Here is a 20,506-nt window from a genome sequence, read left to right on the forward strand (position 1 = left end):
ATTTTTAAGACATGAATTTTAATTACACATCTTTGTACTATTTTGGAGAAAATATAACTCTTCCAGAAATTGCAAATGAAGTAAGACACATTTTCTCTTTCCAAACTTAATGTTCATAGTCTCGTCTGATCATTTTGAAACAGAAACCATCAGGACAGTCATCGTCATTTCGAATTGGAATATATGTACATTTTTTTGTTTAGAAAGTTTTTCCTGAGTACCCTTCTGCACTTCACCTTGTGACAGTGGTCCGTCTCCTAGTCTGGGTTATTGTAAGGTTGCGTATTTCTGTTTGTTGGAAATGAAAAGCCTTGACCTCTTCATTAAAACTCAGTTCTCAGCCTAAGAATGTTTTCCTCCAGTTCACCTCACAACCTTTTGTCATTTGACACAGTTCCCTTAATTTCTTTTAAAAAATTGTTTGCTCAGTGTGACATAGTTCTGGATGTGTTTGATTTGGCATACATCCCCTAAAGTGACAGAGAGGACAAAATAAGCTTTACTGACATCCTAAGCATTCAGGAAGTCAGAGTTGAGGGGTCTGACTCATAATTGAAACCTTCTTCCATAACAGAGCCCCCGTGGTGTAAACAGCTGCACGCAAACACTGGCTGCCTTTTGGCTGTCTTCTGGTCTGCGGTGCCAGGAAGCCATCGTGCTGTCTAGGATTGGGCCTGGCTCACCGTTATTGCAACAATCCGAAACTGGTCACATGCCGTTAACAAGAAAAACACTCTTTCCCTTGTATATGTTCATTACACCTGGATGTCAGATATTTTTGAGAATCAGATACAAAGAATGCCGTGAAACGAACTGGAAAGAATCCACGCAGCAAACAGAAATGAAGCGCGGTTTGGAAACTGGTCAAACTGACTTTAGCAACTGATGCACAAAATCTTCTCAAAACGATGCAGACGTTTTGAAAAGATGCAGATACTACTAGAAAAGTCACGCCGGCTCCTTCGTTTGTCTGCATTGCTGTTGGGCGGGTCTTTGCCTTCTCCCACATGCTGGCCCTTCACGGAATTTGTTACCCTGACGGCTTTAGTCGAAGGAGAGGGCTGTGAACATCCCGGGGGAGCTGCTTTCCAGGAGGGAGAACAGCCCCGTGCTTAATGCCCCGGGACTAATTGTGGAAATGGGAGACTCGCCTCTCTCTCTCTCTCCCTCCACCCCCATGCATGTGTGTGTGTGTGTTTTTTCCCCTTTAATTCGGGAAAATTGACCACATTACTGAGTTTGTTTTACACTCTTAATAAAATGAATGTAACATCCCCTGAACAATCACACTTCCTGCCTTTTCTCCACTTGCACAACAAAGAACCATCTCTCCGTGACCCCTCGTGAAAGATTCCCCAGGGATCCTCTGGGTTTGCATCTTCCGTGGAGCTTACGAGTGAGATGAACAAAGCTTCTCTGGGGTGTTGGTCCACAGTGAACACACAGGGAGGCATTTTCCCGGTCGCCGAGAGGCTTCTTTCTGAGACAGTGTGCTGGCGATCGTGGTACTGGGTCACGCTGAATGTGTTGGTTCAAATATGACAGATTATTTTTTTTATTCTTCCAAATCCCTCCTCCCCCCCTTTTTTATCTGATGTGTGTAATTTTCCCCCTGCCTAGACCTGGTTAACCATTTCTGGGAGCAGGTCCTCAATTTTTTACTTTGTCCCCACTTTCCTGTCGTAGCCCCATCTTCCCCCGGTGTCGACTCCATCCCCTTGCAGCGCACAGGCAGCCAGCATGGTCCCCAGAACGCCGCCACCGCCGCCGCCTTCCAGAGGGCCAGCTACGCCGCCGGCCCAGCCTCCAATTACGCCGACCCCTACCGACAGCTGCAGTATTGTCCCTCCGTCGAGTCTCCGTACAGCAAATCCGGCCCTGCCCTCCCGCCCGAAGGCACCTTGGCCAGATCCCCGTCCATCGATAGCATTCAGAAAGATCCCAGGTGGGTACCAAACCTTTTCTCTTCCCCACCTTGATGCCTAAAGCGCTTGTCCAGCCTGGTACTGTTCCGGCGTTATTTCATTGACGGCCCATGGTGGCCTTCGTGTCCCTGGCTGAGCGTTAAAGAGTTGACTCCACGTTGGGTTCTATAATCTTTGGTTTGGTCTGGAGTAGGGGCATGGATCGTGGACCTCTAGTATCTTCCGTGGCCCTTTGATCGGAGCATCAGCAGGTGCCGGAGATAGGAGCTCTTTGAGAAGATCGGGTGCGGTGCTCTTGTGTAGAGTGGAAATCGAGGATCCGGGGGTTACGTCACTTGACTTCAGATGGCACGGTCGGGGTGCTTGCTTGTCTCAGCGGGACCATGCTTTGTCCCCATGCATTGCGTGTTTCCCAGTATCAGAGTGTCGAGTGGTCCATCTTCCAGGTTATACCGAAAATGGAAAACTTAGAAAATCTGATTACCTTTATTTTTCTCTGTCTGAAAGTAAACGTGATGTTGAAGGAATTTGGGTGTTGATAAAAACTTGGGCCTAATGTGTCAAAGAAATTCTTCTCACCGAGCTGTGTTTCTCTTGGCTTTCTTTTCTCCCGCAGGGGTGAGAAATTTAACGGCGCTCTTCTTGTGAAGTTGGAATTGGTTAAATGATGTTTTATTCATAGCCGTTTGATTTATGCTGATAGAGTCCCATAAATATATATCTGCATCTGTGAATAGTATAGATATGTCAGATTTTTGGTATTTCTTTATAGCCCGGCATGTCACTTGGCTCTGGTAGGAGACTTAAAATTCGTCTCAAGGAGTTTTCTCTGATAGAGCACACGAGTGCATGTATATTGTATTGGGTTTCATAGATTATTTTGTGAAAAGAAATCCCTCCTACAAACATAAAAGGCCGAATCGGACCGTTTCATGGCATTTTTTTTTTTTTTTTTTGAGATAGCTACTTCAGCATTATTCAAACTGGCTTGGAGGGTCCGTGTTACATACTGTATTTGGTGAAACCTCCATTATTATAAAAATAAGTGGTAACAAATACTCACTCTTAACTCCTGAAAATAAGAAGGAAAGCGGCATTTGCATTGTGTAGTATCTGCTTATCCAGGTGTTTCAGTTTCAAAGGTCCTGAAGTCTACCCCAAATCCTGAAGGACTTTCGGCTCGTGTGGATAGAACCTTCTTTAGATAACACCTCAGCACTCTCTATTTTTAGGTAATTTTTCTTGACACGCTCCTGGAAGCCTATAGAAATAAAGGAATAGTAAGCACAGGAATCGCTAAATAGAAAAATACTTAATGAAATTGCATTATTGTATTTAACATTGTCTGTTTACATGAGGATAAACGTTTTATCTCCGATGGAAAGGTTTTACATTTTCCTATTAGGGGAATTTGGCTTAATAAGAGGCCGAATTTATTTGTTTCTCAAGCCACAGCTCAGCCTCTTTATTTTGTACTGTATATTAAATGCATTTTATTTTATTAAATGGTGTATCCTCCCATTTCATATTACTATCATTTTTATAACCTTTTTTCTTCTTTTAGTGAATTGTCATAGCTCTCTTCCCTTTTTAAGTTATGGATTACATCACTTATATTTACTGCGTGCCTACTATCAAACAAAACAGGATAACCAGTAAAAAATGTTACCAAAATAAGAGAATATTGGCTACTAATTCTTTGTATGTGTAAAATGTATATGCAAGTCCTTGCACTATATGAATTATAAATTCACTCTTGTTTTCAGGAATGCTAGTCATTAGCCTTAAATGTGTGTTAAATCTGGAAAAAAAAAATCATACCACCATCCTAAGCCCAGAAATACCAACAAAAGAGAACCATATCTGTAGAACCAGAATTGTATTGTTGTGACTTAATTAATACAAAAGGAACTAATCATCCAGCATCACGCAAAATGGATGGGGTTTAAAATACAGTAATACCCTAAGAGTTGTCTTAAAGGGATATGCCAACCTGTTCAATTGACAGACATTTCAAATCTAAAATTCAAGTCCAAAATCAAATGCTTCTTTTATGACAAGATTTTTGTGTCTTCCTTTGGATAATGAATTTTGATTGTTATCAGGTGACCATTACCAGAACGAATAGGTTTAATCTCTGGGGTTCAAAATTGTTTATTTTGGCATTATGACTTATGATTTACACTTTTGTGGTCTTTACACTTCTTTCAAGCTTCAGATTTTAAAGAGAATTTGTTGTTTTATTTATCATTAAATACCAGACCATCTAAGCCTCTACTGTTCCCAATGTATGTACGTAGCACATCATAATTCTCAAAGTACCTTTACTTATATCTTTGATATAATTCTTCTTTGAGGAAGTAAACTGATAGATTTAGTGCTTTAAATAAATGGAGAATCCTAGTAGTAAATGACATTGGAGATCACGTTGCTGGCAGGGGGGTACGTGGGCTAGAACCCACACTCTTAGGGCACAGCAGCATGCATTGGCATGAACATTTTTATGTTTCTTTTATAAAAAACAAAAAGGAAAATGAAGGAATAGACTCCCATCTTTTTTTATTATTTTTTTTTCAGAAGGTGAGCGAATGATAGTATGGGCGTGTGTAGGAGTTTGGAATGATAAAGGAAATGATACAAATTGCCTCAATCGGTCTCCTTGCTCTGCTAATAGCTTACTGGGTCTGGGGTCTTTGTCTTATTTTTTATTTCTTTGACTTTCTGTGCTAATTCCCGCCTTACGCATCTTACTGCAGACCCATGTGTTTTCTCTATAGAAGAATTCTCGTATTACTCGATGAGAAGTTTTCTAGAAAGTAGTGTCTTTTAACATAAGATTTTGAGATCAAGATAACCCCATTTCGGGGGAGGCTGGGTGGCTCAGTCGTTAAGCATTTGCCTTCGGCTTGGGTCATGATCCCAGGGTCCTGGGATCGAGCCCCACATTGGGCTCCAGCTCCACATTGGGTTCCCTGCTCGGTGGAAGGCCTGCTTCTCCCTCTCCCACTCTTCACCCCCCCCCCCCCCGCCCCGGCTTGTGTTCCCTCTCTCACTGTGTATCTCTCTGTCAAATAAATAAAATTAAATTAAAGAACGATAACCCCGTTTCAGTCATTAGACTTGAAACCAGAGACTTCATTAGCTCTTAATTCATTTAGGTCACAAAATGCAAAAAAATTGGTTGCAAAGGCTTGGATTTTTCTGGCTTGCTTGGCTCAGTCATATACAGTGGCAAAACTTCGATCTTTTTGCTTTTAGGCTGCCCCCATGGTGTGCTCTAAGAAAGAATGCACAGATACCTTTTTATGCAGAGAAGATAAAATCTAATTTCCTTTTTAAAGTCAGCAACCACTGAGGAAATTTCCATATGTATACATATATATATAAACTTTGCACATTTGCCAAGAAGTTTTTATTTTATTTTTTTAAAAGATTTTATTTATTTATTTATTTGACAGAGATCACAAGTAGAGAGTAGAGAGGCAGGCAGAGAAAGAGGAAGGGAAGCAGGCCCCCTGCCAAGCAGAGAGCCCGAAGTGGGGCTCAATCCCAGGACCTTGAGATCATGATTTGAGCCGAAGGCAGAGGTTTAACCCACTGAGCCACCCAGGTGCCCCAAGAAGTTTTTATTTTTTAATTGCATGTTATTTTCCATGAAATGTGAATTTCTTAAGCATTGTTGACACAGCTAATATGTTTCAATGCTATACCAAATGCTGAATTTTCTAAGCTATTGTTTTTAGACATCTAGGTCACACATAAATCTTAACATCGATTTCGGCTGAGGTCATGATCTCAGGGTCCTGGGATCGAGCCCTGCGCCAGGTTCTATGCTCAGCACAGAATCTATTTGGAATTCTCTCTCTCTCCACTTCTCCCTCTGCCCCTCCTCATCCTGGCACACACGTTCTCTCTACATAAGTAAGTAAATAAATAAAATCTTTAAAAAAAATGACAGTACTATAAATGTTCTTGTCTATGAAAGGAAAGTTAGGGCTTAGACATTTACTGACAGAACTTGACGTAGGTTGTGGATTGTAACAGGAATAGCCTCTCTTAATCCTGTTCGATTCATCGCTCCAAGATAACTATAGTTCCTGATGTACACCGTCCCCAGCAATTCTGCAAACATGCTGAACGGATCCAACTTATTATACACATGGTTAAAAGTCAAATTCCATCTTCTCTCCGTTATTCAGCATAGCAGAAATACACATCATCAGTGCCAAACTGGGGCCCGGATTTGTAACCGCCTTTCCGTTGATGCCGTCAGATTTGTAGTCCATAGAACTGTTTTGTTTCAAGTCACAATATTTGGACAATGATATAAAAATATGCATTTTCTAAGGAATTGCCTAATTGCATTTTGACTATATTTTATCGGTTATTTTAAGATATTACTGAAGTTATTTTACTATTGGGTGTTGTATTAGTAAATGTGATTACGTAAGTCTGCTTATAAATATCTCATCAGTGGGTAAGCCTAGATTAAGAATGTTTTCCAAATACCATCTCTCCATTGCCCACTATGAAACCAGACATACAGCATACATCGGGAAACAAAATATACCATAACAATGTTTTATAAAAGGTGAAGGTTTGAGAAATATTTTTTAAAACTTTCTTAAAGTTTAAAGCATTATTATGTAACTGAAGCAACATGGCTGAAGTGTTTATAGGGATGCAGTTACGTGGTTTTTTCATTGTCTAGTTCTCCTGAATGGTGAGATCTCTGCGGAGCTCGGTTTTCACTTCGACTGCTCTGTAATCATTCATCTAACTGGGGGGAAATGCAACATTCACAATTTAAAGACCATCAGAGGGGAAAGAGCACTTGGAAGCCATTTGCTCAGTGAGACTAAAAGCAAGCTTAACAGTTGGCCTGAATGCCTCTCGCCACAGGCCACTCACCATGTCTTGAAAGCATCTTATTAATTCTTTGAGTAACTCGAGCCTTGTAAATTAATTTATATTGATATAAAATCGGCACCTCTTCTAAGCTCACACCCTGATCTTCTTTCTGACCTTGAAATCACGTGAGAATACGCCTACCCCGTTTCTCCAGGACACCCCTCGAGGCCAGTTCCAGCTCCTCTGCAAGACCCAGGTCTGCTGTCCCTGTGCTCACTGCGTCCCCTCCCTGAGCAGTCGTTTCTGGGACCCTCGTCTGGGAGTCATGCAATGGCCTTGCTAGTCGGCTCCTGCATCCGCAGAAGTGCAGGAAGGGAGCGAGTGTTCCCTTGGGGCAACCTAGGCTCCTAGTACGTTTGCTTGGGAGTGAGATGAGAATGATGTCGGTGACAGTGACGGTGATAACCATGATTTTAAAAATAAGTAATACGTTTTATACACAACATTAAAGATTTTTTGAATATTTTTTTATTTTATTTAAGTTTTTGTTCAAATTCCAGTTAGTTAACATACAGTGCACTATTAGCTTCCGGTGTGCAGTATAGCGATTCAGCACTTCCAGACGTCACCCGGTGCTCATCACACGCTCCCTCCTTTGTCCCCATCACCTATTTCCCGTATCCCCCCATCCGCCTCCCTTTTGGTAACCATCTGTTTGTTCTGTATAGTTAGAATCAGTTTCTTGGTTTGCCTCTCTCTATCTCTTTTGCTCATTTCTTTTGTTTCTTGAGTTCCACATATGACTGAAATGTGGTATTTTTCTTTCTCTAACTCACTTATTTTGCTGTGTAGTATACTCTCTAGCTGTATCCATGTCCTTGCAAATGGGAAGGTTTCCCTTTTTATGGCTGAGTAATATTCCATTGTATATACATACACTACATCTTTTTGATGAACGGTCATCAATTGATGGACACTTGGGCTGTTTCCATAATTCGGCTGTTGGAGATAACGCTACTCTAAACATCAGGGTGCATGCATCCCTTTGAATTTGTATTTTTGTATCCTTTGGATAAATACCCAGCAGTGCAATTGTCGGATCATGGGATAGCTCAATTTTTAACTTTTTTTTTTTTAAAGATTTTATTTATTTATTTGACAGAGAGAAATCACAAGAGAGGCAGGCAGAGAGAGAGGAAGGGAAGCAGGCTCTCTGCTGAGCAGGGAGCCCGATGTGGGACTCGATCCCAGGACCCTGAGATCACGACCTGAGCCGAAGGCAGCGGCTTAATCCACTGAGCCACCCAGGCGCCCCTCAATTTTTAACTTTTTGAGAAACCTCCATACTGTTTTCCAGAGTGGTTGCACCAGCTTCCATTCCCACCAACAGTGTAAGAGGGTTCCCCTCTCTCCACATCCTCGCCAGCATCTGTCGTTTCTTGTGTTGCTGATTTTAGCCTTTCGGATCGGTGGGAGGTGACAGCTCATTGCATGTTTGATTTGCATTTTCCTGATGCTCAGTGCTGTTTAGCATGTTTCCATGTGTCTGTTGGCCACAGGGACGTCTTCTTTGAGGAAATGTCTGTTCGTGTCTTCTGCCCATTTCTTGATTGGATTATTCGTTTTTTGGGTGTTGAGTTTTGTAAGTTCCTTATGTATTTTGAGTTTTGTAAGTTCCTTTATCAGATCTGTCACTTGCAGATATCTTCTCCGGTTTTTCAGGTTGCCTTTGGGTTTTGTCGATCATTTCCTTCACTGGGCTAAAGCTTTCTATTTTGATGAAGTCCCGATAGTTTACTTTTGGTTTTGTTTCTCTTATATCAGGAGACATAGCTAGAAAGAAGTTGCCACGGCCAATGTCAGAGAAGTTGCTGCCTGTGTTCTCTTCTAGGATTTTTATGATTTTAGGCCTCACATTTAGGTCTTTAATCCATTTTGAATTTATTTTTATGTATGGTGTAAGAGTGGTCCAGTTTCATTCCTTTGCATGTTGCTGTCTGGTTTTCCCAACACCATTTGTTGAAGAGACTGTCTTTTTCCCATTGCGTATTCTTTCCTGCTTTACTGAAGATTAATTGACCGTAAAACAGCATTAAACTTTTAAAACACTAATAATTTAATTTAATTATCCCTAAATCCCTATGACACGAATCTTTATAGTGCCCATTTTACACATGAGGAAACTAAGGCTCAGAGAGCTGGAAATTGAATCCAAGCCTGTCCGAATTCAAACCCTATGTTTATAACTTCCATGAATATTGATACCAGTATTAACTTTACAGTGAAATAAAATGCAGTCTTTTCACATGTGAATTCTGCAAAGCTATGAATTAATGATCCTTACCTTGAATTTTTAATTTTCTTTGTAACTTAAGTGAGGGGCTTTACTTTTAGTTCTTGTTGGGTGGTTCCATTATTCGATACTACAGAAATCTCTGGGTCCAATTTTGTTACCTAGTATAACTACTATAACGCACTGCTCCATGTCCCTTGGAAGTAAGGAAAACACACATGTATGTCTTCAGCAAAGTTTTATCAAGACATGGCTGGAGCTGGCCCAAGAGGAGAACCTTGTAGCTCTCGTTCCTTGGACTTCTCTCTCCGTGTCCATCTGAAGGCACCTGTGCTCTAGGTGACTTTCCAGTGATCCATTCTAAGATCCATTCCATAGTCACCCATCCATTCTAGGATGAGCTCTGTAGGTATAGGGACAGCATGAAAACAGCTTCATTTTTTAAGGAGCTTTCAAAGTTGCATGAGAGAGAAAGGCATATCTAGAAATGACTGCAATGCCCTGGGTAAGTAAGACAGACACAGTTAGAGAAACCTGTTGGAGAAACTGAGTGTTTGGCACAAACCTTGAGCAAAAGGTGATGTTTACATAAATTTGGTAGGAAGTTTTGAGACAGAGAGGAGAGTTGGAATGGAAAGGGGGTCTGATGATGGAGGGGCAGGGCCCATTTGAAGCTCTCAGGCCTGGGTGGGTTGGGGGTATGGAGGCTCCAGTGAGAAGCTATCTCTGAGTTTTCCCATCCACCCACACAATCAGAATGGAAAATTTGCTTGCATCCCAAATGTGGATTTGTTCCTTAGAAACTATAAATATCGTGTATGAATTTCCTGTGGCTGCCTTCACAAATTTATCACAAACTAAGTGACTCGCACCAACAAAGAATTCATTCTTTCGTGGTTCTCGAAGCCAAAAGTCCAAAACCAAGGTGTTGGCATGGGCCTCCAGGCCCCAGGGGACAGTCTAGCAACTTGCAGACCTGGCTGTCCCATGCACTGGGGCCGCATCCCTCCAGTCTCTGTCCCAGTCCTCACACATGGTCTTCTCTCTCTCTCCCAGCCTCCTCTCCATGTCCTGTGATGACACCAGTCATTGGGATTAGGGTCCACAACAATGCAGCGTGGCCTCATCTTCATTATATCCACCAAAACCCCGTTCTCAGAGAAACTCACCTTCTGAGCTTCCACTTAGGCATGGATTCAGGGGGCCCGGGGAGGGACCTTCTTCAACCAACGACACGTGCTTTCGTGCACACTCACACTCTTTACCCTCTACAATAGTTGTACCCTAAGGATTGAACTTAGGACAGGCTATGCTCAGGGCAAAACAGAAGGTTTTAGGTTGGCTCGTGGTCTTCATCACAAAGACATTTTCTTCAGAAAGAGCAGTACGGCCGGATGTAGAAGGTGTGAGCGTGTCGCTCTGCTGTTGCGGCTCAGATGGCGGGTGTTCAACGGGTATCGACATGGGCTGGGCGAGCCGAGCTATTTCCTCGGCTTTGACGCATGCTTGAGTGCCATGTTGGGAGAGTCGTTTCCAAGCCAGATCATATCATCCGAAACTTCACTCGGTCAACACACCCCAACAGCTGCAGAGGGGCCCTGGGTGTGGGGCTCCATTTTAGAAGGAACCCACCCACTCTCCTCCTGGGTAAAGCACAGCCCACAACAGGGAAAGGGATTTGCAGCAAGTTGCCATTCTGGGAGCGACGCTCATGGGTTCTGCCCTTAGCATCCTGAAATAGCAAAAATGCCTTCCTCATAAAGCTGTGAGGTGAGATGTGTTGACTCTCCCCCGTTTGGAATCGTTCCTCGTGTGGGGAGGGGCCCATGGTCAGCCGCCTCAGTGAGGCAGACTTCCTGCCTCAGCCCCCGCGCACCCCCTGGCCTTCTCCCCCCCACCCCCGTCATCAGGACACCCGAAGATGGAAACATGGGGGAGGGCAGAGAGACTGGCGTTGTCTGGTTGGAAGGATCGGGGAGGCCAGGCTGGGAGGGGGTCTGGTGAGCCCGGAGCTAGGAGGCTAGGAGTAATCGAGAGCCCGGCCCTCGTAGCAGGAAACAGAATTGGAAGATGGAAGGGGAGATTTCACTGCAAAAAGATTTTTTTTTGTTTGCTTATTTTACAAAAGACTCCTTTTCGGGATCCCTTTTATCAGTTTAAAGGAAAGCGATGTTCTCACCCAGCACTCGCGTGTGCAGTATTGATTTTCCCACCATCCAGAATACTTATTCTGCCTCCTGTCTTAAAAACCACGTGTAGAAGTTAACCGCTGCCTTTGTACAGTAGCAGCTCATTTCTAGTACCGCACCCCTACCTCGTTTACACCGAAGCACCTTGCAGCCAGGGCCCTCCGTGACACTGCGCGGTACAAAGGGATGAAACACCGTCAGTCGTGACCGACGAGCAGCTGAACCCAGAGTACTAACGAGTTCATCATTATCGGAGAGCGCATCAGTTGTGGTGGTGGAAGTCTGTTTCGTGCTTTTCAGGTGTACAGGCTTGGCTCTTGAGACCGAACCTCTTCTTTCCCCTCTGTCCACGTGTTTTTGGTGAAACAGACTGCCCCAGGTTCAAGGATCAGCAGGCAGCCGACACGCAGCCGTGAGAGCTCACCACCTGTAGGGCCCCACCCAGTAGCCAGGCCTCTGGGTGTATGAGAGTCTGGAGAACCCATCTCTCTAAAGCAGCCCACATGCATTCTGGATTTCCCTACCTTGTTTGTGTCAAAAAGCCAAACCCAAGCTAGCTAGAGCCAGCAAATGGGAGCAAAAACTATTATATACGTTCTTCTTCTCTGTGAAGTTTTCTGCTGCCGCTCCCCCCGGACCCGCCCCCTGGCTAGTCTCTCTGGAGCTGGCTCTGATGGGAAGAATTCCGGCCCGGAAAGAGAAACCAAGAGATCAGAGTGATGGAGTTCGTCCAATTAGTCAGTCATTTCTCTAGGACTGTCAGCCTCTGGGGGGGTTATAGATACGCCCAGTTATGCTGTATAGATTATGGGTCTGGGTACACATAGATTCTGTGTATGTCTATAGATACAGGTAGATAAAGTTTATGTGTGTATACACACACACACACACACACACAGAGTACATGTGTATATGTAGAAATTATATGTCTACGCTCTGCGCACATTTATCCAGAGATAAGACCTACAGAATTTCCATAAGCATACACCGTTATTGCTGTGACAGGAACGCACAGTAACAAGGTACTGATTTTCCTTCTTATCCATCCATGGATCTGCTCTCTCGGCCCCGTGCTTTGCTTTTATTTTGTTTTACCACTTTTTTTTTAAGTCATTCTAAAAATATTCCGTTCTTTGGAATATTCCATTCTCTGGAATCAATGAAATGGAATTTGGAACCAATGGAATGGAATATTCCATTGATATTCCATTGTTGATATCAATGTTGATAGAGTGTTAAAAATGGAAAATATAAATTCACAGAAGCAGAGAAACTCAAGATTTGTTTCTTTTGCTGAAATATGGATCCATCACAGTAGTTATGAGGACCTTAAAAAACACATTCTGGTTGTTTGTGTATGTATTTAATAGGCATGTACGAGGCTAAGCTCAACCTTTTCGAATTACGCACCGTTTAAAGTGCTCTATACTTCTCGGAGAATTCGACTTGTTCTTAATTCAAAGAATCCCCCTCCCCCCCTTTTTTTAAATCTCTGACTTATCCTGCTATAACTATGCAAAGCCTATTTCACTTTTAGCATATCTCAATTAATCAATCCTCAAAGCCTTCCTTTTTGACTCCACTGCACGCAAAATCTGAAATCTCCTTTGGTCATTTCATGCACAAACCAGTTTTAATATCTTTCTTGATGTTTTAAGTTACCTTTCTTCACCATCTGACTTGAAACATTTCATTGAGGACAAAAAGGGAGCATCCAGAACTTTTATTGTCTTACAAAGCAGGTGGTAGTTGTCTGTCAGTTTGTAACTAATGGGAATTAATTTTCGTTGCTTCTTGAGATATTTTGCAGCTAATGGCGCTCATTAATTTGAGGGTACTGACATCGATAGAGATAAAATTAGCATTTTGTAGTAAGAAAGATACATTTTAAGCTGAAATGTCTGCTGCTCGTGATACATTCCAGCTTGACAAATCTAGTAACCTAAATTCTTTCATGGGCTGGTGATCATGTTCCACTGTCTGAGCTGATTGCTGAACCAGTATGTTCTAGAGCCGAGTAATTCTATTTGGAAGAGTAGGAGGACAAAGAGGAGGAAGGCCAGGAAGAGAAGGAGGATAAGAAAGAAACTGAGTGGGAAATTCAGGAGGAAATGCTCTTGCAATACACAATACATACTAAAGTGCATCTCATTGAATGAGATGGAACGTGTGTCCTCACTTAAAATTTCATCCTAAAACATGGCCTCTGGGCCACCTGTTTTGGGATCCTCTTGAGAGAGGACCCTACTGTACCAAGAAAACTCTGTGTTTGATAGCTGGGCCAAATATTTGCAGGCCAACCCCTCAAACAAGGGCCTCATTCTCCCCTCAGCTGCTCTCTCCTGAAGGATGTCACGATGAGACCCCAGGATGTTTCCTGTTGACTTTGAAGCCTGGCATAGTGATCCCCAGCATTTTTGGAATTTGTACGCTAGTTCCATTTCAAAAGAGCTGTGGGGTACCACCGTAGGGTGGCCAGACTCCTACTTTGTGAATGGTCTCCTCCAATCACTGCTTAATACGTAGGAATAGCCAACACAGAATAACCTTAGAATATAGGACGGTGTTCTCAATCAAATAAAACCGGCCTTATTAAAAAACCAAAGTGGTTTGTAAATAGATGTTTGACAATCAGTGGCTTAGAAGCCACAGTGAGAAAGAAATCACTTCTCTGAACACGCGAGCAGTATAAAATTAGCTCAAGATACTCACGTACCTCCCAGTGAAGGTAGGACAGGGATCCTGGCTCTTTGCCTTACTTTTCCTGCAGGTACTACTCTGAGTATATTTGCTGCACAAATGAATGACTAGAATGAAGGTATTTCTTTTGAATATTTTCAAATATTTCAAAGCTGCAATAGTATGCTAGAATCATCATTTCTGAAAAATCTCCAGGTAACTAGCACCCTCTCTGGAATGAACAGATATATGGTTTGTGGTAACCAGCGCCCAGTGACCCCCATCTCCTGGTTGTTCACGCCTTTGTGTGGTCCCCTCCTGCACTGAATCCAAGCCAGCAGCATCCCGCAGGAGTGATGGTGTGTGACTTCTGTGGGTAGGGAAGCCAGTTCAATGTCCTGAGGCATTTAAGCAGCCCTGCAGAGAGGCCCCTGTGGAGGGGAACCAAGCTGCCCGCCATGTGCATGAGTTACCTTCCAAGCACATCACTGCCCGTGCCCGTCATGCCTTTGGGCTTCCAGCTTCGATCCCAGACATCGCGGGGCAAGGACCCATCCCCCGCACTGTTCCTTGTCTAGAACTCCTGACAAAGAAACTGTGAGATAATAAATTATTCTCATTTTCAGCTACTGAATTGTGGGATGATACGTTATGCCTAATGGACTGGTCATCTCACCAAAGTCAGCTTTCCTCTCAGTATCTCGTGTGAAACTCTATTTCCCCTTTCTGGTGTAAGAGAAACAAGCCAGGGGCGCCGGGTGGCACAGTCAGTTAAGCGTCTGCCTTCGGCTCAGGTCATGATCCCAGAATCTTGGGATCGAGCCCCGAGTCGGGCTCTCTGCTCCTCGGGGAGCCTGCTTTGCCCTCTGCCCCTCCCCCCGCTAGTCCTCTCACTGTCTCTTGCTCTCTCTCAAGTAAATAAAATTATTAAAAGAAAAAGAAAGGAGCCAGAAAGCGGAAACATCCTACGCCTCCATCCATATGAGTGGATACGTACACATGCAGCATGGTATCATTCAGCCTCAAGAAAGAGAAATTCTGCTCCACTCTCCAGCGCCGATGAAACCTGAAGACTTCATGCTAGGAAGGCAGTCACAAATGGACAGATGCTGTGTAATTTCACTTATAGGAGGTACTCAGAGTCCTCAAAATAACTGAGACAGAAATTAGAATCATGGCTACCAGGGCCTGGGGGGGGAAGGGGAAATGGGGAGTTCATGTTTAATGAGTACAGGGTTTTGGTTTGGAATGATGCCAAATGTTCTGGAGGTAGACGGTGGTGATGGCTGCACAGAAATGGGAAGGTCCTTAATGCCACTGAACTCTATGCTTACAATGGTCGAAATGGTGACTTATATGTACACCTCACCACAACAAAAAGAGCCAAAAGGAAATGAAGAAAGGAAAGAGCCAGCTAAAGTCTGTGCAGGTAGCACTCCTGATATCCGGAAACTGAGGCCGTTCGGACTGACAGCAGGTGGGGGCCACAGGGAGGAAGACCGAGCAGGAGTGGCCCCGGGGACCTTGAACATGACTGTTTTCAAAACAGCACCTTCCACGCGTCCTGGGCGGCCCAGTCATTGAGGCATCCAAGTCTCGATTTCGGCTCACGTCATGAGCTCAGGGTCCTGGGATCCATCAAGCCCCGTGACCAGACTCCGCACTCAGCAGGGAGTCTGCTTGAGATTCTCTCTCCCCCTGTCCCTCCTCCTGCTCACATGCACCCTCCCTTTCTCTCTCTGAAATAAATAAATAAATAACCTTTAAGATAAAAAACAAAACATCCCTCGTGCCCTCCACTACTTTACAGGCTCTCAAGCCCATTTTTAACATTTATTTTTTCATTTTTTTACTTTAAGTTAAATTCACCAATGCAGAGTACATCAATTAGTTTCAGATGCAGTGTTCCACAATTCGTCAGTTGCCTGTAACACCCAGTGCTCATCCCATCATGTGGCCTCCTTAATGCCCATCCCCACACCCTCAGTTTCTTTCCTAGAGTTAAGAGTCTCTCATGGTTTGTCTCACTCTCTGACTTCTTCCTGTTCCATTTTCCCTCTCTTCCCTTATGGTCCTCTGTGCTGTTTCTTATGTTCCACATGTGAGTGAAACCGTAGGATGATTGTCTTTCTCTGGTTGACTTACTTCACTCAGCATAACACCCTCCTGTTCCATCCACGTCCTTTCTGATGGCTGAATAATATTCCATCGTGCGTGCGTGTGTGCGTGTGTGTGTGTGTGTGTGTACCACATCTTCTTTATCTGTTCTCTCAAGCCCATTTTTAAGTGGAACATACACTGCATCCTACCCTATTTATTATTTGCCAAATATGTCACCTACATTTTATTTAATCTCTTGTCCACATTTTCTTATGATTAAATAACATTAACATTACCTAATATATTAGCTATAAGACTTCATTAAAATAATGGACGTGAAGTACCTTTTTAATGAGCTGACACAATATTATTCCATAGAATAAAAATAATTGTTAATATTATTGAGAACTAGTGCCTCGTGGTGATCAGTTTTAAGTATTTTCATTCATTTATTCTTCCGTTCAACAAGTATCTATTGAGTACCAACAGCCAGCCAGGCGGCTGCATTCCAGATGCTAGAAACTTTCAGATAGGAGATGAGCTGGCAATATTAACTAGGAAAGAAGTAGGAGATCATGTCATTTAAAATCATATAAACTTAAAACTAAATCAAATTTAAATGAAAACTATCTGCTACGTTTTATTAAAAATTGCCCTTAGTAACTCATTCTACGAGCTCCCACATAATTCTATTGTAATAACCTCAGGCTCTCCTACTGTGTTTTTTGCTTTCAGAGCCCAACTTCTATTTCATGACTTTTACTGGGGTTAATTTCCCCTCGCACTGAAAATGAAGGCAGTAACTCACACCTCAGTGGCCCTAAATCAGGAAGCCTTCAACCAACGTAAAGAAAGCAGACATGGAAAAAACATCCTGTTTCTCCCAAGAACCAATAGTATTCCTGTCCCTATCTCTCTTTGACAAAGAAGTCTGCTATATTTCAAGCCTGGCCATTTTATATTAGAAAAGAACTCATTAAGCTAAGTGGCAATTAACATCTACACTGCAATAAAAGGGCTTCTGACATTAAAGAAGAAAATATAAAACATGGGCTCTTGTAGATAAACCAAAATGTTTCTGTGGGGGGGCCTCGCAATGTATTTGCTGTGCTTTGTTTTGAAGATTACTAGAACATTAACATTTAAATTTGCTGTAAATCAGCTTCAAAGTACCAGGCAATGTTGGTGATATTGTAGAAGTGGCCATCAGGAGGAACGTGCAGATGCTGGGTGTGTCTACTTAGCAGTGCACAGAGCACGAACATGCACGCGCGTGTGCACACACGCACACGTTGGACCTGCTCTGTTTAAGTAACTGCCAACCCTTGATGACTATGTATTTCCACTCTCACCCATTAGAGAGGAGAGGAGTTCCTGTTGCTTTAATAAAAATGAAGGCAGGGGCGCCTGGGTGGCTCAGTGGGTTAAAGCCTCTGCCTTCGGCTCAGGTCATGATCCCAGGGTCCTTGGATCGAGCCCCACATCGGGCTCTCTGCTCGGCGGGGAGCCTGCTTCTCTCTCTCTCTCTCTCTCTCTGCCTGCCTTTCTGCCTACTTGTGATCTCTGTCAAATAGATAAATTAAATCTTTTAAAAAAAAAATGAAGGCAAAGCTTGCAACATGTAACAGGACGCTCCTGTACCTCGGCATGGAATGTGCAGATCGTCCTGTACCTCGGCATGGAATGTGCAGATCGTTCAAGCCGACTGACGTGCTCGTATGTACATGCAACATGCGCTCATTCCCCGCAGTGAGAACTTAGAAACTGCTACAAATAAAACTGCGCTGGTGATCGCAGTCAGTAGGAGCTTGTAAGTTTCCAGAGGGCTGTGGAAGAGACAGGAAGCTGCCTCCGCAGCCTCAGCCAGCAGGTCTCATTGAAAAACACATCACGGAGACGAATACAAAAGCTGCTTTGGGGCCACAGCAGGAACTCTGAGCAGGGCAGCGAGACGTGCTCGCTGGGCTCTCGCACAGAGCTTTGCGGTGTGCGATCTTTCTTCCCCGTCTCTGTTTTCTCCGACCTCTTTTCTCCTCTCCGTGTCTCTCAGCACTCACTGCCAGGGATGCTCATGCCCCAGCTTCTGCCTTTACCCGTCTTCTCTCTGCATCTCTCTCCAATTGTGGGTCACCCTGCAGTACCTTGAAATCAAACTTGCTCAGGATGGTTGTTCTAGAACAAAGTGGGTATCCCCCCAACCCCATGCAAATGTCCCATTCTGAGGTCCAACCCCAGGACCTCAGAATATAACCATATTGGAGAGAGGAGTTCACTGAAGAGATGATTACATTTAAAGGAGGCCATCGGGATGGAGTCCTACTCTAGTATGACTGACTGCTGTCTTTCCAAGAGAAAGGACCACGTGAGGACAGAGTGAGGAGGTAGCCATCTGAAAGCGAGGAAAGAGAAGCCTTGGGAGAAACCAAACCCACCGACACCTCGACCTTGGGTTCCTAGTTTCCAGAACTGGGAGAAAAGAAATGTTCAGGCAGTGGTAAAACTTTCTAGCACCCTCTGTAGAGCTTTGTCATCTAAAGTGTGGTCCAGGACCTTGGTGCTGGTTAGAAGTGTACATACCACAGGGGATCTGTATTTTAATAAGGCACCAGATGGTTTCTGTGCACATTAAGATCTGCATCACTAATCTGTAGTGAGAAACTTCTCGCAAATACCACATCTGGGTTATTACAGAAGTTAGAAATCGAGCCTTGCCATTAAGGTGCTAATCATATCTGACCTTACGAATGGGCTTTTTATTATATGGTAAAATTGGTGCCATGATAGGATCATTTGACCTTTGCAGACTTAGAGTTTTCTCATATTTGCTCAAAAGTCTGAATTTAGGAACGCAGGTGTCCAATACAGTTGATAATGTGATCAGCAAAATATAAACTCACTCTTCACAATGCCACAGTATAGATTTATGAAAATATCTCCTACTTTTTCTTAAAGTTCCCCACCAGGATCAATTCCCCTTATTTTTTATTTTTACAATAATTGTATTACATCTTTATCATTCTACAACTTTCTTTTATTCACATAATTTGTCTTGGTGGTCCGTTCTGTCAGAACATATAGACTGACTTTGTTCATGCAACCACTGCGTCTAAAGGGTGAGATGTAACACGACTTAAGTCATCACTGTCTCATGGATTGTTTTCACAGACTCTTTTCGGGGAGCATTTTCTTTGGGTCATTTATTATCTGAGTATTGGAATTTATGAGAGGCTGCTTCCCCGTTTAAAACGTCAAAATTTTCAGTTTGTCTTTCAAAGATAATCAGCATTTCTGCCCCTCCCCCAACCACAGCCAGATCCCCATGTCGTCTCCTTTTTTCTCCTGCCGAACCTGTTTCAGCGAGCCGAGATCCTCGGAACAGATCCTGCCACCGTTGCTCAGACTTGCTCAGAGCCTTGATCTTTCCCCTCTCTTTGCCCTTGACCTCCGTCAGATCTAATGCAATGTTCAGCCACATCGGGTCCCTGACTCACTTCAGTCGATGCGTCTCCTTCCAGCCTGTGATCCCTCAACACAGGAAGAGCTTTGATTGTGTCTCTGTGCGTGCTCCATACAAACCAGGTGGGCACACCCAGGCACACTCAGCCTTGCATACCTCTCCGGCATGGGAACTGATTCAAGATCCTTCTCTATGAATGAAGAAAATCCCAGAGGACGCCCCAGCCTCACAGTGCAGTGTGGAACTCTTAAAAATGTAGAATCTGGGGCGCCTGGGTGGCTTAGTGGGTTAAAGCCTCTGCCTTCGGCTCAGGTCATGATCCCAGGGTCCTGGGATCAAGCCCTGCATCAGGCTCTCTGCCCAGCAGGGAGCCTGCTTCCCCCTCTCTCTCTCTCTCTCTGCCTGCCTCTCTGCCTACTTGTGATCTTTGTCAAATAAATAAATAAAATCTTAAAAAAAAAAAGTGTAGAATCCAGGACCTACTGCCCAGAATCTTCACTTTAATAAGCTACCTCAGTGATGCATGTCACGTTGAAGTTTCAGGAGCCCCGATCAGAAGGTTGGTGTCGTCCAACCACTTTCTTTCTGCCTCATTAAGAAAGCGCCTTAATATTTCTCGCATGTGGTTGCAGAGGTTGCATCCCCCAATGAAGAATCTGGGGTTTAGCTGTCAGGGAGCGTGGGGCTCTGGAGGGTGGGGGCACACAGCTAATCAGAGCCCTTGGGAGAGAAGAGAGAGAAAGGAAGACTCACCTGGAAGGAGGCGGTAGTTTCTTCTCTCTAATCATGATGCTTTCTGGGCTTTGGAATTGCGGTCCTATCCCCCAATTCTAGGCCGTTGGCTTTCAGGCCGAGATGGTGTGTCCCTGTGGTGAGTTCACTGAACATTCCAAGGCAACCAATTTCAAGACACTCACTTTTCGCCAACATCTATCAGCTCTTTACCCATTCTGCCTCGTACCCTCAGCTCTCACGACTTCTCATCACCTTCTTTACAAATAAAGGCCAACCT

At 43.8% G+C, this 20,506-nt stretch overlaps 1 protein-coding gene across 5 annotated transcripts in view; it reads left to right on the plus strand.

The window, feature by feature from the left end:
• CTNND2 (catenin delta 2) overlaps positions 1–20,506 on the plus strand; it is a 921,273-nt gene that overhangs the window by 571,144 nt on the left and 329,623 nt on the right. For all 5 annotated transcript variants that reach the window (XM_046000689.1, XM_046000692.1, XM_046000691.1 and 2 more), the window contains one exon: positions 1,687–1,945. In XM_046000689.1, coding sequence (XP_045856645.1) covers positions 1,687–1,945 — 259 coding nt within the window. The remainder of the gene's footprint in view (positions 1–1,686; positions 1,946–20,506) is intronic.

Source organism: Meles meles, chromosome 3 (genome assembly GCF_922984935.1).
Source record: "Meles meles chromosome 3, mMelMel3.1 paternal haplotype, whole genome shotgun sequence".
NCBI lineage: Eukaryota > Metazoa > Chordata > Mammalia > Carnivora > Mustelidae > Meles > Meles meles.